The 20,644-nt window shown below is 35.1% G+C and overlaps 1 protein-coding gene across 2 annotated transcripts in view; it reads left to right on the top strand.

Annotated features, from left to right (window-relative positions):
* Positions 1-20,644, top strand: part of IQCM (IQ motif containing M) — a 474,519-nt gene that overhangs the window by 181,884 nt on the left and 271,991 nt on the right. For both annotated transcript variants that reach the window (XM_030816223.1, XM_030816224.1), the window contains one exon: positions 11,835-11,944. In XM_030816223.1, coding sequence (XP_030672083.1) covers positions 11,835-11,944 — 110 coding nt within the window. The remainder of the gene's footprint in view (positions 1-11,834; positions 11,945-20,644) is intronic.

Here is a 20,644-nt window from a genome sequence, read left to right as displayed (position 1 = left end):
CTTAGCCTTTTACTTATATTGATAACAAGTAGAAATAATGATTTGTGTTTCATTTGCTTTCTTTCTCATGAAAGGACTGAAAAGGATAGGCAGAATTTGGCTAATCCGTACATCCAATAATTATAAACATTGATCACAATAATAGAAAGTCTTTGCCTTAGCTCATTTCACTATTCTTGTTTCTTATATTTATGTGTGATATTTGCTTTATATTTATCTTTTACTTTAGCTTTATCACTTGGACTTCATGAGCCTCTTAGTACTAAGACAGATTTTTAATTTAATTCTCCACATGCCTACGATTTAGTGAAGTTCCCACCAATCATATACAGTTCATACCTTGTAAGGTGACAAGCTAGTTTCCTCCCAGCCCTGACTAGGAGAGTAGTAAAGAATAGAGTGAAACATTTGGAATGAATATATAAATATAAGCAGGGCTAAAATTTTGTTCTGTAATTATCCCTTTGTTTTTGTCACCAGGATCTTTTTTTCCTCTTTTGAATGTATTACGTTAATTAACTTTCAGTAAAGATAATGTTACATTAGTGACCTTCAATCTTCTGACAAGCCAGTCATCAAAAACAGATGAAAATAACAAAATTAATAATCTTTTTTAGGGGATTAGATTCTTATTTTTGTTTCCTAAAAAGGCTAGCTCATTGAATTTGCTCAGAATTTGCACAATTATTCTAGCTCATACATAACCCGTGAATAAATAAAATACCAAAGATTTATGACCATACATTTTGTAGGTAGTTTTTGTTTTTTAAAGCTTAATCATTCTTTCACATTGCCAATCAAATACCTCTTCATTATAAAAATTCTGGAAAGCCAAATGTTCAGGTCTGTTTCTTTACAAAACCTATAGAAATTTCCTTTAGTGATGGAGCTTATATGTGAAGATATCATGGAAAGTCATCCCCTGACCCCATTCTCAGTTCTAGATTTCCCAATGCTGAGATTATCAACCAGCTTCAGAGAGAACTGGTGAGGTTGGTTCATCTCTCAGCTAACATGGCCTGCTTCTGTTCATTCACCTAGCTTTTAAACTGTTAACATGTAAGATTTGATTTTATCAGATTATTTCTACGTGGTGTAGAAACCAAACTGGGTAGAGTTTGAGCCAGATATGTCCAATGTGCTTAATCACTTATGTCCAGCTCGTATGCGTTTGCCTCAGACTCACAGACTGCTTCCTAATCCTGTCCTCCAAAGCTCAGTGGCAAGTCTGGTTTCACAGTGAAACCATGGTTTAGGTACAATGGAAATTGATATGGAGAAAAAGCAATTAGAATAACATTCCTTAAGAGGTGGCAGTATGTGAGTCACGTATTTAAGGTTTCATGAACTCCACAATCAGCCCATTCAGAAATAAGAGAATAGAATACAGAAAAAAAATTGATCAAACCAAAAGCTATTATCTTTAACATTTTGGCACAATTTTGTGAAGTCTTTTGGTTTATGGATTTTTTTTGGTCCATAATTAAAAGCACAAGGTATATGAGATTTTTTTCTTACAATAGAGTTATAATGTAAAATACTTCATAAGCATAACTTTTGTTGTTGAGGAATAAGTCAATGCATGATATAGTAAAATTTACCCAGTCTCCCATTTCTGGACATTTATATTATATTTACATTTATATTTTTTCCAATTTTATTTTTATATTGGAGTCCCAAAAACCACCCCAAGTTTGCTGATTCATTAGAGGGTCTCACAGTACTTAGCATATGGTTGTAGTCATGGCTAAGGTTTATTACAGTGAAAGGTTACAAAGCAAAATCAGCAAAGGGAAGAGGTACAGGGAATGAAATCCACAGGAAACCGAGAGCAAGAGTCCAATAGTTCTCTCCCAGTGGAGTCAGAAAGGATGCCCTGAATTCCTCCAGCAGCAAGTCATGACAACATGTATAAAGTGTTATATACCTGGGATGCTTGTTAAAAACTTAGTACCCAAGATTTTTATTGGAGCCTAGTCACATAGGCATACTCTGCCTAGCATGTACCAACATTCTGGATTTCTGGAAGGAAAGCAGGTACTCAGCAAAAACCATATTGCTTGCACAATTGGTCTGGGTATAGTGAGACACCCTTATCATTTAGGGAAAGTTTTATATCAGGAATTGTTTACCTGATAAGTTCTAAGATATCAACCAAAGGTCAACTTTACAAGCAGATGTTGCTAAGAGTAGCAGTCTCAAGCTTGCTATATTGTTTTCTGCATAATTATTATAATTAATGCTATAATAAATAATTTTGTTAATCTTTAGTCACATTTCAGATAATTTTCTTAGGAAAGACTCTTAGAAATTGGTATTACAAAAAATATGAACTTTTAAAAGACTTTTATTACTGACAATTACTTTCCTAAAAGTCTTTTCAAATTTTCATTTTCATCAGGGATCTATGAGTTCAGGCATCAAAGCCTTGGCTAAAATAGGTAAGGTACATATGATTCATACATCAATATATGATAAACTTGGAATAATTCTTATTTTTTTAAAAATCAAATTATGTGAGATAAATGAAAAACTAATTAATTGTTGCTTCCATTTCAGGTAGACCACTAAGAATATGCCCTTTAAATTATCACTCAGTGTCCACTTTTCCCCAGGACCTCTGTCTTTCTTGCTTAGAAACCTATACTTCACTGTTATCTGTAAAACATGTATCATCTAGTTCACCATAACAATCATTTGTACTATAAAATTAGTGCATATCCTGTTCCAGTAATGGTGGTTATGCAGGCAGCAAAACAGTGCCTGGGACACAGTCCCAGTCCTACTGGAGTTTGCAGCCCATTGCCCGCAAGAACTGCTTTTGGCAGAGTGCTTCCTGACAAAGATGACAAGTATGCTGCCATCCAAGCCAGATAGTAGCCCCTACATTTTAGAAGTCAATCTTTGATAGACTTGTCATCAGGACCTCTGATTCTCTTAATCAAGAGTCTTCACTTTGTAAGCCTGAGACCAAAGCTTTCTAAAGCTATTATGACACAGCAGGCTGTCTCTCTCCCTTCTTGGGAAGGTAATATGAGTTCTCACTTTTACCTAATGATACTGTGGTTCACACCCTGCCCACCCCCCCCACCCCCCACCCCCCCCACCCCCCACCCGCTCCCAAAAAGGTGCCATCGAGGGCATATTTAAAGGAAACATTCATTTTATTATGTATCTTTATTAAAGGAAGTTTAAACAAATTGTATTTTCTCCTTTGCAAATACAAAATGTTCTCTTTAGAAAAAGATGAGTGCAATTTAGTCTCAATCTAATGCTTCCTTTGAGGCAAACATTTCTAAAATTCATTTTGCTTTCTCCATACCTTGCTTTTGCTCATAACTTTAACATAATTTTTGCCCACTTCTACCTAAAATTATATAGACTTATTTTTAATGTGTTTTTTCTAAAATTGCCATCAGTTATGATTAATTGCAAAACATTTGGAAAATACAGAACATTATCATGACAGCCATCTAGTATTCTGCTGCCTAAAGACAATTGCTTGTTAATTTTTTTTTCTCTTAGTTAAGCCACCCAGCTTTATAGGAACACCCAGAGGCTGTTCCCGTGATATAAGGAAGAGCTTTCTGAAGGGCAAGGTCATGATTCAGGTGATTCAGTTTGAGTTGCTAAAATGGAGAAAACTCATATTTAAGTTATAAGAAAATAAAAATCGCCATTATTTTGGGTCTCTGGGTACATGTTCAAGCCAAATAAAATGTTTAGTCTTTGCAAGTGCATAACAGAACAAACTGGTTATTGTTTCTTTGGATAATCATAGAACAGGATTCAGTTTGAAAGCTCATTTCATTTGAAATGTGAGTGAGTTCAAATTTATACCCTAGGGGAAAAAAATGGTTTAGTTCCTAAGAAAGTAGAATATGCAGAATAGAAACTGTGAGGTAAAGCCAGGCAGGACCACACTTTAAGACCAAGCTATAGAATCCATGTAACTACACCTGATCCTATGAGAACTGAGTATATTGGTGAGGGGAAGAACTGCTAATTCTCTTATACAGTGGTTTCTAAATTCTTTTGTTGATTCATGCCTCAGTCTTTAGTTAAGTGTTTTCTGAGCAAATTTTCAGAGCATTGGTGTATTTGATAATGATTTTTTTTTCCTAGCCTTTACACATGGAAGACAATTTGGTTATAAAATTTATTTAACTTTTCACTTTCCTGAAAATTCTGTTGGTGGTCTATTATTTATTGATTCTTTCGCTTTCACAGAAGAAATTTCAGAATAACCTGGAGTTTATGCCTTTGCAGATGTTTTTCTTCTTGAATACGTATTAAATTTTCTTTATTCTTATCATTTAAGTTTTCTTTACTCCTGTAATTTTGCAGAATATACTTGTATGTAAGTCTCTTTTAATAAACTTACCCCATAATTCAGTGAACTCCAATAGTCAGATGATTCAAATCTTTTGTTCAGCTCAGGAAATTATTACATAGTATGTTTTCGTTTCTGATTGTTCTAGTTTCATCTTCAGTAATGTGTGTGGTTCCTTTGATGGATATTTATTTTTTGTGCTCTTTAATCTATAATCTTCTCTCTTATAATTCTCATCTTTGATGCTTTTCTTCTGCATTCTAGGAGTGCTTGCCAAATCCAGTCATTTGATATTCCATGCTGTCACTTATACTCCTACTAACTCTGAAGTACATTTTTATTCTGCCATTACATTTTTGGTTTCTTTGTATTTCTTCCCTTTTAAAAATGCTAATTCTCATTTTTATTTGACTTACAATTATTATTATTATTAAACTTTTAGTTATTTCTTTATTGTTTTGGCTTCTATTTCAAAGAGTTGGCTTATTATAATATAGTGAGAATGCCAAGCACTTTTCTATAATTTTCCCCTGGGTCTAGCAGAATATTTTTAGATTTAAACACTTTTACTGAATTTTTAGAATTATAGACTGTGTTAGTTTCCCTATGGCTGCTGTAACAAATTACTGAAAACCTGGTAACTTGAAACAATCCCCAATTTTTTCTTATATTTGTAGAGGCTAGAAGTTTGAAATCAATTTCACTGAATTAAGTCAAGGTGTCTGCAGGACTAGTTCCTTCCAGAGATGCTAGGGAAGAATCTGTTTCCATGCCTTTTCCAGCTTCTGGAGGCCACCTGCATTCCTTGGCTTATGAGTCCTTTTTCACATCACTCCATTCTATTTTTTGCCTCATCACATCTTCTCTTCTGTAGTAAAGTCTGCCTCTGCCTCTCTTGTAAGGACACTTGTGATTACATGTGGGGCCCACTAGGACAATCCCGGATAATCTCCCTCCCCATTTCAGAATCCTTAATTTAATCACAGTTGCAAAGTCTCTTTTGCCATATAAGCTAACATTTATAGGTTTCAGGGATTAGGACATGGGTCTGTTTCTGAACAGTCTACCACAGAGACCTTTTCCCTTGTGTCAGAGTCACAGGTAAGCTTCAAGATAGACCTGGGTTCACACAACCTCTTACCCTCTGAACTTGACCAAAGGAGATAATATGTTTTCTCCTCTGTTGAATGGAACATCCACCTCATAGGGTTATTCTGCAGCATAGGTCAGGTAATGTGTGTAAATCGTTTAGTAATTTGAGCCTTCAATAAGTGTTAACAAGTATTACCATGATTAATATAGGCCCTAGTTTATTTACTCTGCCCCAGATAAGGAGAAATTGATCTATGCAGTGAGTGATTACAAATAGAAAGAACGTGTGGATTTTTCTCAGCCCTGAGAAAAATCTAGTTCTATAGTTGATCATCAGGTGTCAATGCCTGGTTCTCTGCCTAATTCCCAGTAACTTGCAGACATCTGTCTCAAACAGTTGAGCTCTGCTGAGGTGGAGACTTTCCTATTCCACACCTTCATTCTTATTATTTTCAGCTATTTACCTCATGAAAAATTACAATCTCCATTATGCATTGTTATCAATACCTGCCCTCCCCAGCCTCCACACAGAACTCTTTCCTTTCTATAGGACTGTATCAAATACTGCTGCTAAAGCCAGGGCTGCTTTCTTTCCTAGTTGTTGTCTTGGAGCTGTAGTGTCTAAGTGAATTGTGGTAGATGAAGGTAGGACAAGGGAATCAGTTATTTTAAAGCAGCACCTACATTGTAGGGAAACATTTTTTGTTCTTTTTTTTTTCTGTATTTTTTTCCTTGGGAGATATTAAGCATCTTTCTACCATCTTTCAGATTAGGGAGGGGTGAGTATATTATTATGTAAAAGTCACTGATTGCTTCCCTCAATTCACTTCCATTATCCTAATTAAATTTTCTTCTCAATTGCAAATTGGTAAATGGTTAGATTTATTTTTTGTGATCTTGAGATTTTCATCTTCTCCTTTATCATTATAGTATTTATTGAGGTTGTAAAGGGGCTGCCTCACAGCCAAAGGTAATAGACCATATTGAACCAGATGTCATTATTTTTTTGAACAATTTTTATCTACTAGTAGCTTCAAAGTATCTACCAAATTTGTTCAAATACTTGGCAATTCAGAAAGATGTTGTGCAACAGTGATGCTAGTGTTCTATATCACATTCTTTTCTAATCAGAATGAAGTTCCCATACATTTTCTAACTTACCTTAAACTTGTTTTGCTGCTCAGTATTTGCTATCTACAAACCTCTGGTTCCTTCAGATAGCAAAAAAAGGATTAGAAGTATGTCTTATTTGCTATAAACTCATATATATATATATTTATATTTATTTATTTATTTATTAAGTATAACTGACACAATGACAAGATCCCACAAAAGTCCCACAATAGGCTGTCTGCAGGCTGAGGAGCAAGGAGAGCCAATGTGAGCTCCAAAACTGAAGAACTTGGAGTCTGGTGTTCGAGGGCAGGAAGCATCCAGCACGGGAGAAAGATGTAGGCTGGGAGGCTAGGCCAGTCTCTCTTTTCATATTTTTCTGCCTGCTTATATTCTAGCCATGCTGGCAGTTTATTAGATTGTGCCCACCCAGGCTAAGGGTGGATCTGCCTTTCCCATCCCACTGACTCAGATGCTAATCTCTTTTGGCAACACCCTCACAGACACACCCAGCATCAATACTTTGTATCCTTCAATCCAGTCAACTTGACACTCATTATTAACCATCACAGCACACAAAGTGTTAAACAGAACATAGTATGAAAAGAATTATCCATATTTCTTAGATATTTTATAATATAGAAATGGTATCCATGATTATTAACTGGCATTCACTAGATGTACATAATTTAGTCTATCGAGTCTGTCAGGACTCAGAACACGATACCCCAAAAATGTGGTGCCTTGGCATGCTGAGTATTTTGAGCTGCAAGAATTGAGAGGACAGTAGAAGCAGGAAGCCCTCTCTGGATTTTTCTCCCTAGAAGCTGGACGTAGAAACTAGAATTCCTCTCCTCCAAAGCTAGTGATAAAACCCAGGAAATTCACTCTCGACTTCCTCCCTTCCCTTCTGAAGACTCTCTTGTGACAAATGTCCTGCCCCATATCTGGAAGCCAAGAAAAATCTGAAGAAATAGGCCTTGCTGTTTCCCCTAGTTTACTACCATAAGGTCATACCGCATTTTGTCCAATCATACTTCTACATAAAAAATACAGTTCTCCCTCAGTCTTTGTGTCTTCATTTCTGAAGCCTCCTATGTTACACAAAACTTTGATAAACAAGCTTGTTATACTTTTCTCTTGTTAATCAGTCTTTGTTATAGGGATGTCTCCTGCATGAACACTTCCAATGGGTGAGGAAAATATATTACTTTTTCTCCTCTACAAATCTTTGTTTTCATTGAATCCTTTTGGAAACAGCTTATTATAAACAAACAAAAGAAGGTGGTTTAAGTAATTTTAGAGTAAATGCTTTGTTCATTTTGTACTATAAATTCAACACATATGAATTGATTTAAATGGACATTTCAGTCATTAATTCTAAAATTTAAACTAATGTAACAGATGGAATTCAGCCACCCAAGCAAGCTTCTGGAGTTTGATTATTCAAATGATTAAGATGCTATTTGTCAACTCTAGTTTGCCACCCCTTTTAATTATATAGATAATCAAACTAAGAACTGCTAATTCTGTCTCCTAACAATTAATTGTTTGTAATTACCTACAGATTAAAACTGCATGTGCAATTAACTCAAAGAATTAATTGATATGAGAGAATTGATAAAAGGGAAACAGAACGAGCTTGGCATAAAAGAGGCTCTAGGGACACGGGACCACTAAACTCAGTAATGTCTTTGGTTTTATCATATCCTAATAAAGATACATTTTCATTTGAACTTCCTTCTACTCTGGAAGGCAGATATACAGACTATTTCTTAAGAGCATTTGGTTTCTAAGTTGACTAAAACAGAGTATTTTTAAACGCTGAACTACTATTGCCTTTGGGTCTTTTGCTGATATCCAGGTGAATTGAACCAATCTATTCATTTGCAATACAAAGATAATATTTGTCACTACAAAAATTATAGATGTGGGGATTGTTTTAACTACCTAAGAACTTTTCTTTCCTTCCTTTTTCTTTCCCTTGTTTCTCATTCCCTGACATCATCACCTGTTTTATACGATCTTTTCAGTTTTCTGTGAGTCATTTAAGCTTATAAAATAACAACTACTTATTAGGTTTTGGAAATGTCTCCCACCTGTGTAAATAATGGGCTAATTGTCAACTACATAAATTTGAATGAAAACAGAAAATAAAACTGAAAAATGGTTACCATTATAAACATCAAGATGATGCTAGAAAGTGAGGGGAGATGGTCTGGTGAAAAATATCTAAAAATCAGAATTTTAAAAGCCCATTTTTAAGGATTTTCTGTTTCTTCATGTATTTATTTCAGTTGGATTCTATGGGACCTTTCACTCTTACGGTTTTGTTGGTTAGCCTTATAGTCAATACCAAATTGGGTTCTAATCTAGGAGCACATGCGTGTGCGCGCACACACACACACACTTGGGGCACACCATTATATTCAGTTTTATGGCGCATACAAAGCAAGTGAAAGACTTTTAAGTCTCGATATGCAAATTAGATATGCAGAAAGGCAGCACACTAACATGAATTAATATTTTTTTGATGATAGTCTAAAATATTGAAGAAACGCAAAGTCAGATATCAGTATGAGTAGTTATTTAACAAATTTTTTTATGTTCAAGGATAGCTACTTTTTAAATCCTTGTTAAACTGATGTGACCATTTTGGTTTCTTTCCAAATCTTGATATTGTGTTTTCCTCAGATTTGTTTACTCTTACAATATTTTATTCTGTCCTGCTGACTGATAACTAGGATTACTGACAAGATTTCTTTTCCATCTATCAATATACAGCCTACTCTTGTAGACATGTGTACACACACACAAACACACACACAAACACACACACACACACACCTGGGATTCAGAACCTTTATTTCTATGTGTCATTATCTGTGAAGATTGTTGACTCCAGGAAGGGTTTGTGAAGATTTAGTCTGATTAATGACTTTGATCTTCATCAAATTATTAGCTTATAACTTTCGACTGACTTTGTGGAATAAACTGGAATTTGTTGCATGTCTCCTGTGCCTGGCTTCTAAGGAAGAGTCATTAGCATATATCAGTATGTGAATGATTACCTTGAGGATTTTAGTGGAGGCTTTACTGCTTCCTGAAGCGGAAAAGTTATAGCTATATTTTCTAGTATGATACCTATATACTGGGAGAAAATAATGCGTGGTGTTTTCAACTCTGTGAGTCTGTTTTGTGAGTAAGCAAGATAAAACATTTGAAAATGCTCTGGACTCTATTGGAAAAATAAGTTGTATAGGTTTTAGTTTCATATATTGGGTTGGACTCTTCAATGATCAAGAAGATAATCTCTTTGCCTGTAGGATTTAACCTTTTCAGACCAATTCATTTTTTAATCACAGAGGAATTTTATTTATTTATTTAATTTTATTTTTTAAATTAACAAGTGTACACATTCATGGGAGTACAGAGTGATGTTTTTATACATATAACATATAGTGATCAGATCAGGGTAGTTAATATATTTATCATCTCAGACATTTGTCATTTCTTTGTGTTGGGAATGTTCAATATCCTCCTTCTTATTCACCAGTGTTTACATAGCTACCTTATTCGCATTGCTAATGAATCAGAAACACAGAGCAATTCCAGGTAAGTTATAGTCCTTGCCTTGGAACAGTTTATCAATTCAAAAAGGAGATTGGAAAGAGAAGCACGATTATCTAAAATGAGATATTGCTTATTGTATGTAATGGTGCATTAAGGGGAGTGGGTAGGTCAGGAATAATGCCGATGAGCTGGAGAATGCTTTGAATTCGTTAAGAGGGCTTCATAAGAAATGTAAGGGTGTATACATCTTAATAACTCTTGTGTTACACTTTTATACTCCCTTGGTCTTATAAAGCTGCCAAATGAAAATATAAAGGGCATGGCCTTTCCCTGGCTATCCTCTTCTTAGGTACTAAAATGCTCAGATTCTCTACAAGCTACTCGTTATTGGCCTTTGCTTCCATTAAAGAATTTTGAGTTCAAGACCATCCTGGCAAACACTGTGAAATCCCGTCTCTACTAAAAAATACAAAAAATTAGCCGGGCGTGGAGGCGGGTGGCTGTAGTCCTAGCTACTCAGGAGGCTGAGGCAGGAGCATGGCGTGAACCCGGGAGGCGGAGCTTGCAGTGAGCCGAGATCGAGCCACTGCACACCAGCCTGGGGAAAGAGTGAGACTGCATCTCCAAAAAAAAAATGAATTCCACTGATTCACATTGAATTGTGATTGAAATATATGACTGTGTTGCCTCTTCTAGAGATTTTGCCTTTTTGAAAGAGTGCGAACTCTTGACTGAAATGGAAGACATATATATAAAGTTAAAACGAGGCAGAATGTTTATGTACTGATTAGAATGTCTCTGAGACAACATTACCTTTTTATTATTTTGTGTTACTTCATTGCCTCCCCATAGACCACTCAAATTATGATCCTGTAAATAAATTGAAGCAATGAAGTTAGAGAATTTATTACTTCTTGAGTTTTCTATAAATTTATATAAAACTAAGCAGTCCATGGATGACTTTATTAAATTGAAAGTTTCAGGAAAGACTATATAGATACACATATATACATATATATATATGAAGGAAAATTGGAAATATGAAAATAGTTTGATTCATTTGGATGGCAGGATTGAACTGAATTTTCTTCTTTTTAAATGATTAATATCTCTGAGAAAAAAATGGACAAATAAATCTTAAATCTCCTATGATTAAAGAAAAAAGGTTCCTGTAGAAATCTTATGTACCAACTGCCATGAGACAAAACAAATATGTGGTGATGCTGGCTAGCCTTTTGTGCTTTTGACCTATTTACCTTAAACACTTTTAATAATTTAATTTACTTTGCAATATCAAAACTTGTGCCTTATAAAATACTGAACTTTCTTTTAAAGTATGTAACACAGAGAGGTTTTCCTTTTATTTTTATAAGTGCTATTCACAAACATGATTTTCCTTTAAGCCTCCTTTAAAAAAAAGAAGTTGATGTTCTTCAGGAGGAGATAGTGAAGAGAATGAACCTATTAGTTTTCTGATGGGCACACTGTGCAATAAAAACACAAGAGCCTTACTGTATGAAGGAGCCAATTAATTGAAGCCTCTCTCTATGCAATCCTATCACTTCTTCATTTCTGTCCGATTAGATGACAAGATGTGATTTTAATACAGAATAGTGAGGCCATAAAGATGATTTGCTTTACTCTTTGCAACATTAAGCAATATAATCAGTGTGTACTTTTCCTGGATAGATATTGTTTTAACCTGCATTGATATTTCTAACAGACAAAGCATTCTATGACTGGAGAGGATTTGTGCCGACAAGGTCTTTCCGTTTAGCTTGTGACTCTGGTCGAGTTAGTTTCTCTCAATCATCATCAATATTTCGGGATTCTGTAAGTATTTATAAAACTGGATATAGATTTGAATTACTATGTTTCCAGTAAATTATTGGGTTAATTTTGATGAAAGCACTTAAGATTTTACTATGGACCTGTTTCAGTCCTAAGATAGTTCTCCACTGAAATTCATTTTTTCTGAAGCATTGCTTTAGTTCTGTTCTTGCATCTTGTGTAAATCTTGCTGATCACCTGATCCCACAATATGCGTGTCATTTTTTATTTGAAGAGCATTAGTTAAAGCGATCATCACATGCTTTGCCCCAAATGTGTTAGCACCTCAACTATTTTTGTAATGGTACATAGACTGTCAAGAAAACATAATGAAGGCAAGGGGAGAATGTAGAATGTAGACATCTGTTAAAGGCATGATAATGGAAGGATTAAAAAATCCAAGGGCAGTTTTATGACCACATGCTGATGGTTTTCTGAATGAACACTCTAATCCAGGACATGAGAACTTGTGATCTGAAAGTAGAATTGGTACTTTAAATTCATTTATTTCTCAAAGCAAGTCCTAATATATACATGTGAATAGTAGAAGAAATTCATGTTATTCAGACATCTTTAGCAACAATTTCTTAAAAGACCACGTAAAGCTATTTTACAACATTGTGTTTTGCAGTGTCTGTAAATATGTCTGGGTTTCTTACATCTCCCACATGTTCTGTTGTGTGTGTGAATATGTCTGCCCTGTCCTTTTTCTTCTTTATCTTTTTCTCTCTTTTCATATCACTGATTTTTTTTTTCCTGGACTTGCCATTTGCTGCTATTACAAAATACCACAGACTGGATGGATTAAACAACAAAAATTTATTTTCTTACTGTTCTGGAGGCTGGAAGTCCAAGATAAAGTTGCTGGCAGCATTGGTTTCTCCTGAGATCCCTTTCCTTGGCTTGCAGACTGCTACCTTCTCATCGTGTCCTCACATTGTCTTTCTTCTTCTTTTTTTTTTTTTTGAGACAGAGTCTCGCTCTGTTGCTCAGGCTAGAGTGTAATGGTGTGATCTCAGCTCACTGCAACCTCCACCTGCTGGATTTAAGTGATTCTTGTGCCTCAGCCTTCTGAGTAGCTAGGATTACAGATGCTTGCCACCATGCCTGGATAATTTTTGTATTTTTAGTAGAGATGGGGTTTCACCATATTGGTTAGGCTGGTCTCAAACTTCTGACCTTGGGTGATCCGCCCACCCTACCCTCCCAAAGTGCTGGGATTACAGGTGTCAGCCACCGTGCCTGGCCATGTTGTCTTTCTTCTGTACTAACGCATCCCTGGTGTCATATTGGATTAGGACCCTACCCTTATGACCTCATTTAATCTTAATTACCTCCTTAAAGGCTTTATTTCCAAATTAAGTTACGGTGGAGGTTTGAACTTCTACACACGAATTTCAAAGGGACACAATTTAGTCCATAACATCATTAGACAAGTGAACTATATTTTACCAAATTATTTTATCTACCTGTTGAATAGTTCTTAATCTGTCATTTTAAATAACACATGTTGGATTTTTATTTTTTTCTGTAAACCAAAACTTTTAAGTTATTAATATATTTAGCATATGTTGCTAAATTCCTTGTGAGTCAAATTTACTAAAGCTAATTTTTTTATTTTTAATGTTTTTATTGTTTGTTTTTATAGATTTAGGGATAGTGCAGTTGTTTTACATGGATAGTTACCTTGTGCTGAAGTCTGGGCTTCCAGTGTAGCTGCCACCTGAATAATGTACATTGTACACAATAGATAGCATTTCATCGCTCACCCCTTTTCCATCCTCCCACCTATTAGCATCTCCAATGTCTACTGGATGACCATCGCTACCCATAGTTTAGCTCCCACTTACGAGTGAGAACATGTGGTTTTTGATTTTCTGCTTCTGAGTCATTTCGCTTAGGATAATGGCCTCCAATTCCATCCATGTTGCTGCAAAATACATGATTTCATTCTTTTATATGACTGAGTAGTATTCCATGGTATATATATATATTTCCCACATTTTTAATCCAATCATCTATTGATGGACATTTACGTTTATTCTATGACTTTGTTATTGTAAACAGTGCTGCCATAAACATAATGAATGTGTGTATACTATGATTTCTTTTTGTTTGGGTAAATACCCAGTAGTTGGATTGCTGAACTGAAGGTTAGTTCTATTTTTAGTTTTGAGAAATCTCCAGACTGCTTCCCATAGAGGGTATACTAACTTATATTTCCAGTAACTGTATAAATGTTCCCTTTTCTCTGCATCCTCACCAACATCTACTGTTTTTTGACATTTTGATAGCCACTCTGATGTATAAGATGGTGTTTCACTGTGGTTTTAATTTGCATTTCTTTGGTGATTAGTGATGTGGAGCATTTTTTCATATGTTTGTTGGCTGCTTGTGTGTCTTCTTTTGAAAAATGTCCACTTATGTCCTTTGCCCACTTTTTAATGGGATTATTTGTTTTTTTCTTGTTTGCATTTCTAATAGATTCTGGATATTAACCTTTTGTCAGATGCATGTTTGTAAGTATTTTCTCCCATTCTGTAGGTTGTCTGTTTATTCTTTTAATTATTTCTTATCTTGTGCGGGAGCTTTTCAGTTTAATGAGGTCTCATTTGTCCATTTTTGTTTTCATTGCATTTCCTTTTGAGGGCTTATCTGTAAATTCTTTGCCTAGGCCAATATCCAGAAGAGTTTTTCCTAGGTTTTCTTCTAGCATTTTTATGGCTTCAGGTCTTACATTTAAGTCTTTAATCCATCTTGACTTAACTTTTGTACATAGTGAGAGATAGGGGTCCAGTGTTATTCTTCTGCATGTGGCTTTCCAATTTTACCAGCACCATTTCTTGAATAGGGTGTCCTTTCCCCAATGTATTTTTTAATTGCCTTTGTCAAAGATCACTTGGTTGTAATAATGTAACTTTATTTCTGGGTTATTTATTCTTCCATTGATGTATGTGTCTATTTTTGAACCAATATCATGCTGTTTTGATTATTATAGTCTTGTATGATTTGAAGTCAGGTAATGTGATACCTCTAGCTTTATCATTTTTGCTTGGGATTACTTTGGCTATTCAGGCTCTTTTTTGCTTCCATATAAATTTTAGGATTATTTGTTCTAATCCTGTGAAGAATGACATTGGTAATTTGATAGGAATTGTATTAAATCTATACATTGCCTTGGACAGTATGATCATTTAAATTATTTTTATCCTTCCAATTCATGAGACTGGGATGCTTTTCCATTTGTTTGTGCCATCTATGATTTCTTTCATCAGTATTTTTTAGTTTTCCTTGTTGACATATTTCGCTCCCTAGCTTAAATGTATTCCTTGGTGTTTGTTTTTTCTGTAGCTATTATAAATGGGGTTGAGTTATTGATTAGGTTTCCAACTTGATCATTATTGGTATATTGAAATGCTGCTAATTTTTGTACTTGATTTTGTATCCCGAAACTTTACTGAGTTCATTTATCTGTTCTAATAGTTTTTTTGATGGAGACTTTAGGTGTTTATAAACTGAAAGTTTGAGGTGTATTGGAGTGGACACCAGGTAGTCAATAAAGTGACCTTTTGTTTCTGTCCAGTTAGAGGTAATAAAGGTTTATATCTTACCCTTGTGTACCAACTAAATGGGTGGGGGTGTGTCTGAATAAATATGAAAGAATGATATTCAAACACTCAAATTTGTTTTTTGCTGCTCACTTCATTTTCAGTTTTCACCACTGGAAGTCTAAATGGATGTTTTAATAAGGATTCCCCTTTTGTTTATTTTTTAAAATACCAACACCTATAACAGGAATCAAACACCAAGTTCTTTTTTTGTTTGTTTCTTTAGTTTACTTTAAGTTCCAGGATATTGGCTGGGTGCAGTGGCTCATGCCTGTAATTCCAGCACTTTCGGAGGCTGAGGTAGGTGGATCACCTGAGGTTGCAAGTTCAAGACCAGCCTGACCAACATGGAGAAACCCTGTGTCTACTAAAAATACAAAATTAGCCAGGCGTGGTGGCGCATGCCTGTAATCCCAGCTACTTGGGAGGCTGAGGCAGGAGAATAGCTTGAACCCAGGAGGTGGAGATTGTGGTGCTGAGATTGCACCATTGTACTCCAGCCTGGGCAACAAGAGTGAAACTCCATCTCAAAAAAAAAAAAAGTTCCAGGATATATGTGCAGAACATGTAGGTTTGTTACATAGGTATACATGTGCCATGGTGGTTTGCTGCACCTATTAACCTGGCACCTAGGTTTGGGTTTGTTACATAGGTATATGTATGCCTTGGTGGTTTGCTGCACTTACCAACCTGGAACATAGGTTTTAAGCCCTGAATGCATTAGCTATTTGTCCTTATGCTCTCCCTCCCCTCCCCACACCCCACTGCCGCCCAACATGCCCTGTGTGTGTTGTTCCCCTCCCTGTGTCCATGTAAACACCAAGTTCTAAGTAGTCTTTTTTCATTTTAAATAATGAAAATAATTTAAAATTATTGTTTATAAATTTATATTTTGTAAAATATACATAACAAATTTTACCATTTTAACCATTTTTAAGTTTATAGTTCTTTGGCATTTATCACAATCACACTGTGTATAACCATCATTACTATCCATCTCCAGAGCTTTTTTATCTTCCCAAACTGAAACTGTACATAGTAAACACTAATTGTCTCTATGTCCCTCCCTTGATTCCCTGGAAACCACCATTCTACTTTCTGTTTTCATTAATTTGACTACTCTAAGTGTCTCATAAACAGAATCATAGAATATTTGTTCTATTGTGGCTGGCTTGTCTCAGCATGTTTTCAAGGTTCATACACATTGCATCATGTGTCAGAATTTCTTTCTTAGGCTGAATAATATTCCATTGCATGTATATACTACATTTTGTTTATCCATTCTCCCATCAATGGACACTTGGATTGCTTCCACCTTTTGGATATTTTGAATAATGTTGCCTTGAACATGGGTGTAAGATATTGTTTGAGTTCTACTTTTACTTCTTCTGGGTGTGTACCCAGAAGTGTAATTGCTAGAATATATCGTATTTCTCAGTTTAATTTTTTGAGGAATAACCATATCATTTTCCACAGCAGCTGTACCATTTTACCTTCCCACTAGCAAAGCACAAGGATTCTAGTTTCTCCCCATTTTCTTATATTTTCTGGTGCTTCACATCCTAATGGATATGAAGTTGTAAGTCATCTTGATGTGAAATTGTTTAATCAATTCAGAAGACAAAAGGTAACTGGGAAAACTCAAAACAGAGAAGCCTGCCTTGTTAAAACAGGAGTGGAAACAAGGGCATAGGAAACTTGGTCTTTGATTTCATTGGAAGAGAGATAAATATAACATACTGTACTTAGAAGAACTCTTTACAACTTAGTGAGTCTTATCAAAATTTTAATTTGCTAAAATAAAGTCATTTTAGATACGCATTCTTTAGGCTAGAAGAACACTATCCTTTTTAAGCCTGAAGTGCTTTTTAAAATGTATTTTGTATCCTCATATGTTTTTAGTTCTAATTTAAAAAATCAATAGTGCTATATGTCTTTATGCTTTAAGCATTTCACTTCTGCAACCACATGTTTATTGTATTAGAATTGTATTAGAATTTCCAGTTACTTTAATCAGTGGCACATGGGCCCCTAAACTTTTTAATGTAAAATTTTAAAAACTGCATCCTGAAGAAACAGTTTCTAGTATTACTTTTTTATGGTCTCTGAAGTACTAAGATATTTTTAACATTAATTATCCTGAAAGATAATATTTATCTAAGGTGAGTGAGACCTGGAATATACTTCCTTGTGTAACAAAATGTAATATTACATTGCAATCAGGTAGGAAAGATCACCATCTCCAACTTTCTTGTGGCAATTTCTCATCATAACTCTTCTTTAAAAGGTTTGCTAACTTTATAATGTATGAAGCAATCATGGAACATATAATGTAGGGGATTGTAGGCATAGTTGAAAAAAGCAACATCTAACCTTGGTATTTATCAAAATTCTGAGATGCGACAATCAATGCACTTATCTATAGTGTTCTTAAAATAGGAGGATAGAAACAAATATTGGCAGAAATTTGTATAAGTAATTTCTAGTTAGTATTTGGAAATACAGAAGAGAGTGAAATAACTGTAATCAATTAGCTGTCAATATGGCAGGACTCTCCTCAGCAAGTGGCTAACGTGCTATGTTGCAGTGGTCCTAAGAGTCAGGAAGGTGTCACTGAGAGGAGCTCTGCCAGTTGTGGATGCCCTAGAACAAGCTTGTCCAGCCTGCAGCCTGTGGGCCACATGTGGCCCAGGATGGCTTTAAATGAGGCCCAATACAAATTCGTAAACTTTCTTAAAACACTATCAGATTTTTTGGCGATTTTTCTTTTTAGCTTACCAGCTATCATCAGTGTTAGTGTATTTTATGTGTGGCCCCAGACAATTCTTCTTCCAGTGTTGCCCAGGGAAGCCAGAAGACTGGACACCCATGCCCTAGAATGAGGAAGAGCTGACAAGCAAGGCGATGTCTGTGCTGCATGAATACATGCACTTTGCAACGGTGATAGGGCCCAGGGATAGCAGGAAAATTGTTCCAGCCCCAGAAAGGACAGTTGTGGTTGTCCAAGGTGGAAAGACAGGATTCATCTCAGAGATTGAAAGAAATTCAGTGTGGCAAAAGCACAGCATGCTAGAGGGAAAGTGGCAAGAAATGAAGCTGAAGAGATAAGCAAGGACATATAATCATCAAGTGCCATGTAGACCTCTTTAATGACCTTATGCCCTAGGATAGGAGGAAGCCATTCAATCACTTTATAGTTTCTTAACTCTCAATGAAAAGAATTTGCCTAACCTTGATGCTTGAAGTACAGGACTACAAGCAAATAGAATTCATTCTCATAATAGGCTGCATTAAAAATTGTTTTCAAATAACACATTATGGACTTTTGGACATCAGACTTTTCATCCCCACCCTCAACACTCCCACCAAGGGGAACACATCCTACATGAGAGAGGAGAATAAAAAAGAGTTGCTGGTCATATTTTTTAAAAAACATAGGTTTAAGTCATGAAAAAAACAAAAACAGTTCATTCGTTTTATAGAAACATATTGTTTCAAAGACTTGGAACAAACTCAAATGTCCGACAATGATAGACTGGATTAAGAAAATGTGGCACATATACACCATGGAATACTATGTAGCCATAAAAAATGATGAGTTCATGTCCTTTGTAGGGACATGGATGAAGCTGGAAACCATCATTCTCAGCAAACTTCGCAAGGACAAAAAACCAAACACCGCATGTTCTCACTCATAGGTGGGAATTGAATAATGAGAACACATGGACACAGGAAGGGGAACATCACACACCGGGGCCTGTTGTGGGGTGGGGGGTGGGGGAGGGATAGCATTAGGAGATATACCTAATGCTAAATGATGAGTTAATGGGTGCAGCACACCAACATGGCACATGTATACATAAGTAACTAACCTGCACCTTGTGCACATGTACCCTAAAACTTAAAGTATAATAATAAAAAAAAAGTGAAAACAGGAATTTCAAGTATAACTTAAGTTATATATATCAGGTTGATTTTGACCATAGAATGGATTGATGAGATTTTAATATATGAAATTTTTCATTTTTCTCTGGAGAAATTTCTTGAATCATTTTGGTAAAAATGAATATGGGAAGAATCTAAGGAGATTTTCTCCTTCTGACTTGGAAATTTCAACATCTTTTTAAAATTCCTTACCAAATTGTACTGTCAGAAAGTCAGAAAACTGTGGGCATGCACTTGAAAAATTTTATTACATAATGCAAAATAGTAAATTAACTTTTATTATATAAAACATATTTGCTCATTTTTTTCTCCCTCATCATACTTTCTTCTCTTTGCCCTTTTGCTTCTCTCCTCCAAAACATTTGAGGAGGTATCCTAATTATTTTCATACTCACGATTTTCTCCTCTAATGGGTTACATTAGATAAAAGATGGTTATCTCATTTGATTTTCTGACATTTCTATGAATTACTACAAATCATCAGAACTACTAAATTTAAAAATTCCTTTTATTCATATGATTTCCTAATTTTGGGGGGTCATTTTTTTTAGAAATAAAATTACTTTTGAGAGATTCTGTAGTGGGGTTGGAATTAACTCAAGTCCTGAGTTAAGAGTTAAGTGACTATGATTTTTTTTGACATTTTGAATAGCATTCCAGTAGTTAATTCTTATCTATGTTTTGTGTTTGTTTTCTTCCTACTGTAAGGAGTAGTGATGCCCAAGGTTGTACATTGTCTTTAAACTTCCCAATTTTAATTTTGAAATGCATATTTCTTTTCCTATGAAATATTAAAGTATGAATCTCTTTGACAAAACGACATAGATATTTACTTTGAAAAAAACTGTATATTTAGTTTACATAGTTACAGTTAGAACCCACTTTTTTCGTTTTTTAAAACAATTCTATTGTACAATTTAGAGCACAGGAATTGTTCCTGCTTTGCTACTTTTAGTACAAGTCATTTCATGTCTTTGTGATCCATCTTGCTCCTTTGAAAATGAACATACATATGTATTTATGTATTAATAACTCACCTTGTTTCACAAAGGTTGTAAACCTGTATCTAAAAGTGTGACAAAAATGACCTCAGAAATATATAAATGAGAAAATGGGTGGAAAAATAAAATAAAGCTAAGGTTATTTTGGA

Source organism: Nomascus leucogenys, chromosome 7b (assembly GCF_006542625.1).
Source record: "Nomascus leucogenys isolate Asia chromosome 7b, Asia_NLE_v1, whole genome shotgun sequence".
NCBI classification, from domain to species: Eukaryota; Metazoa; Chordata; class Mammalia; order Primates; family Hylobatidae; genus Nomascus; species Nomascus leucogenys.
Note: the sequence above shows the minus strand (reverse complement) of the source record. Positions and strands in the feature narration are given on the sequence as shown.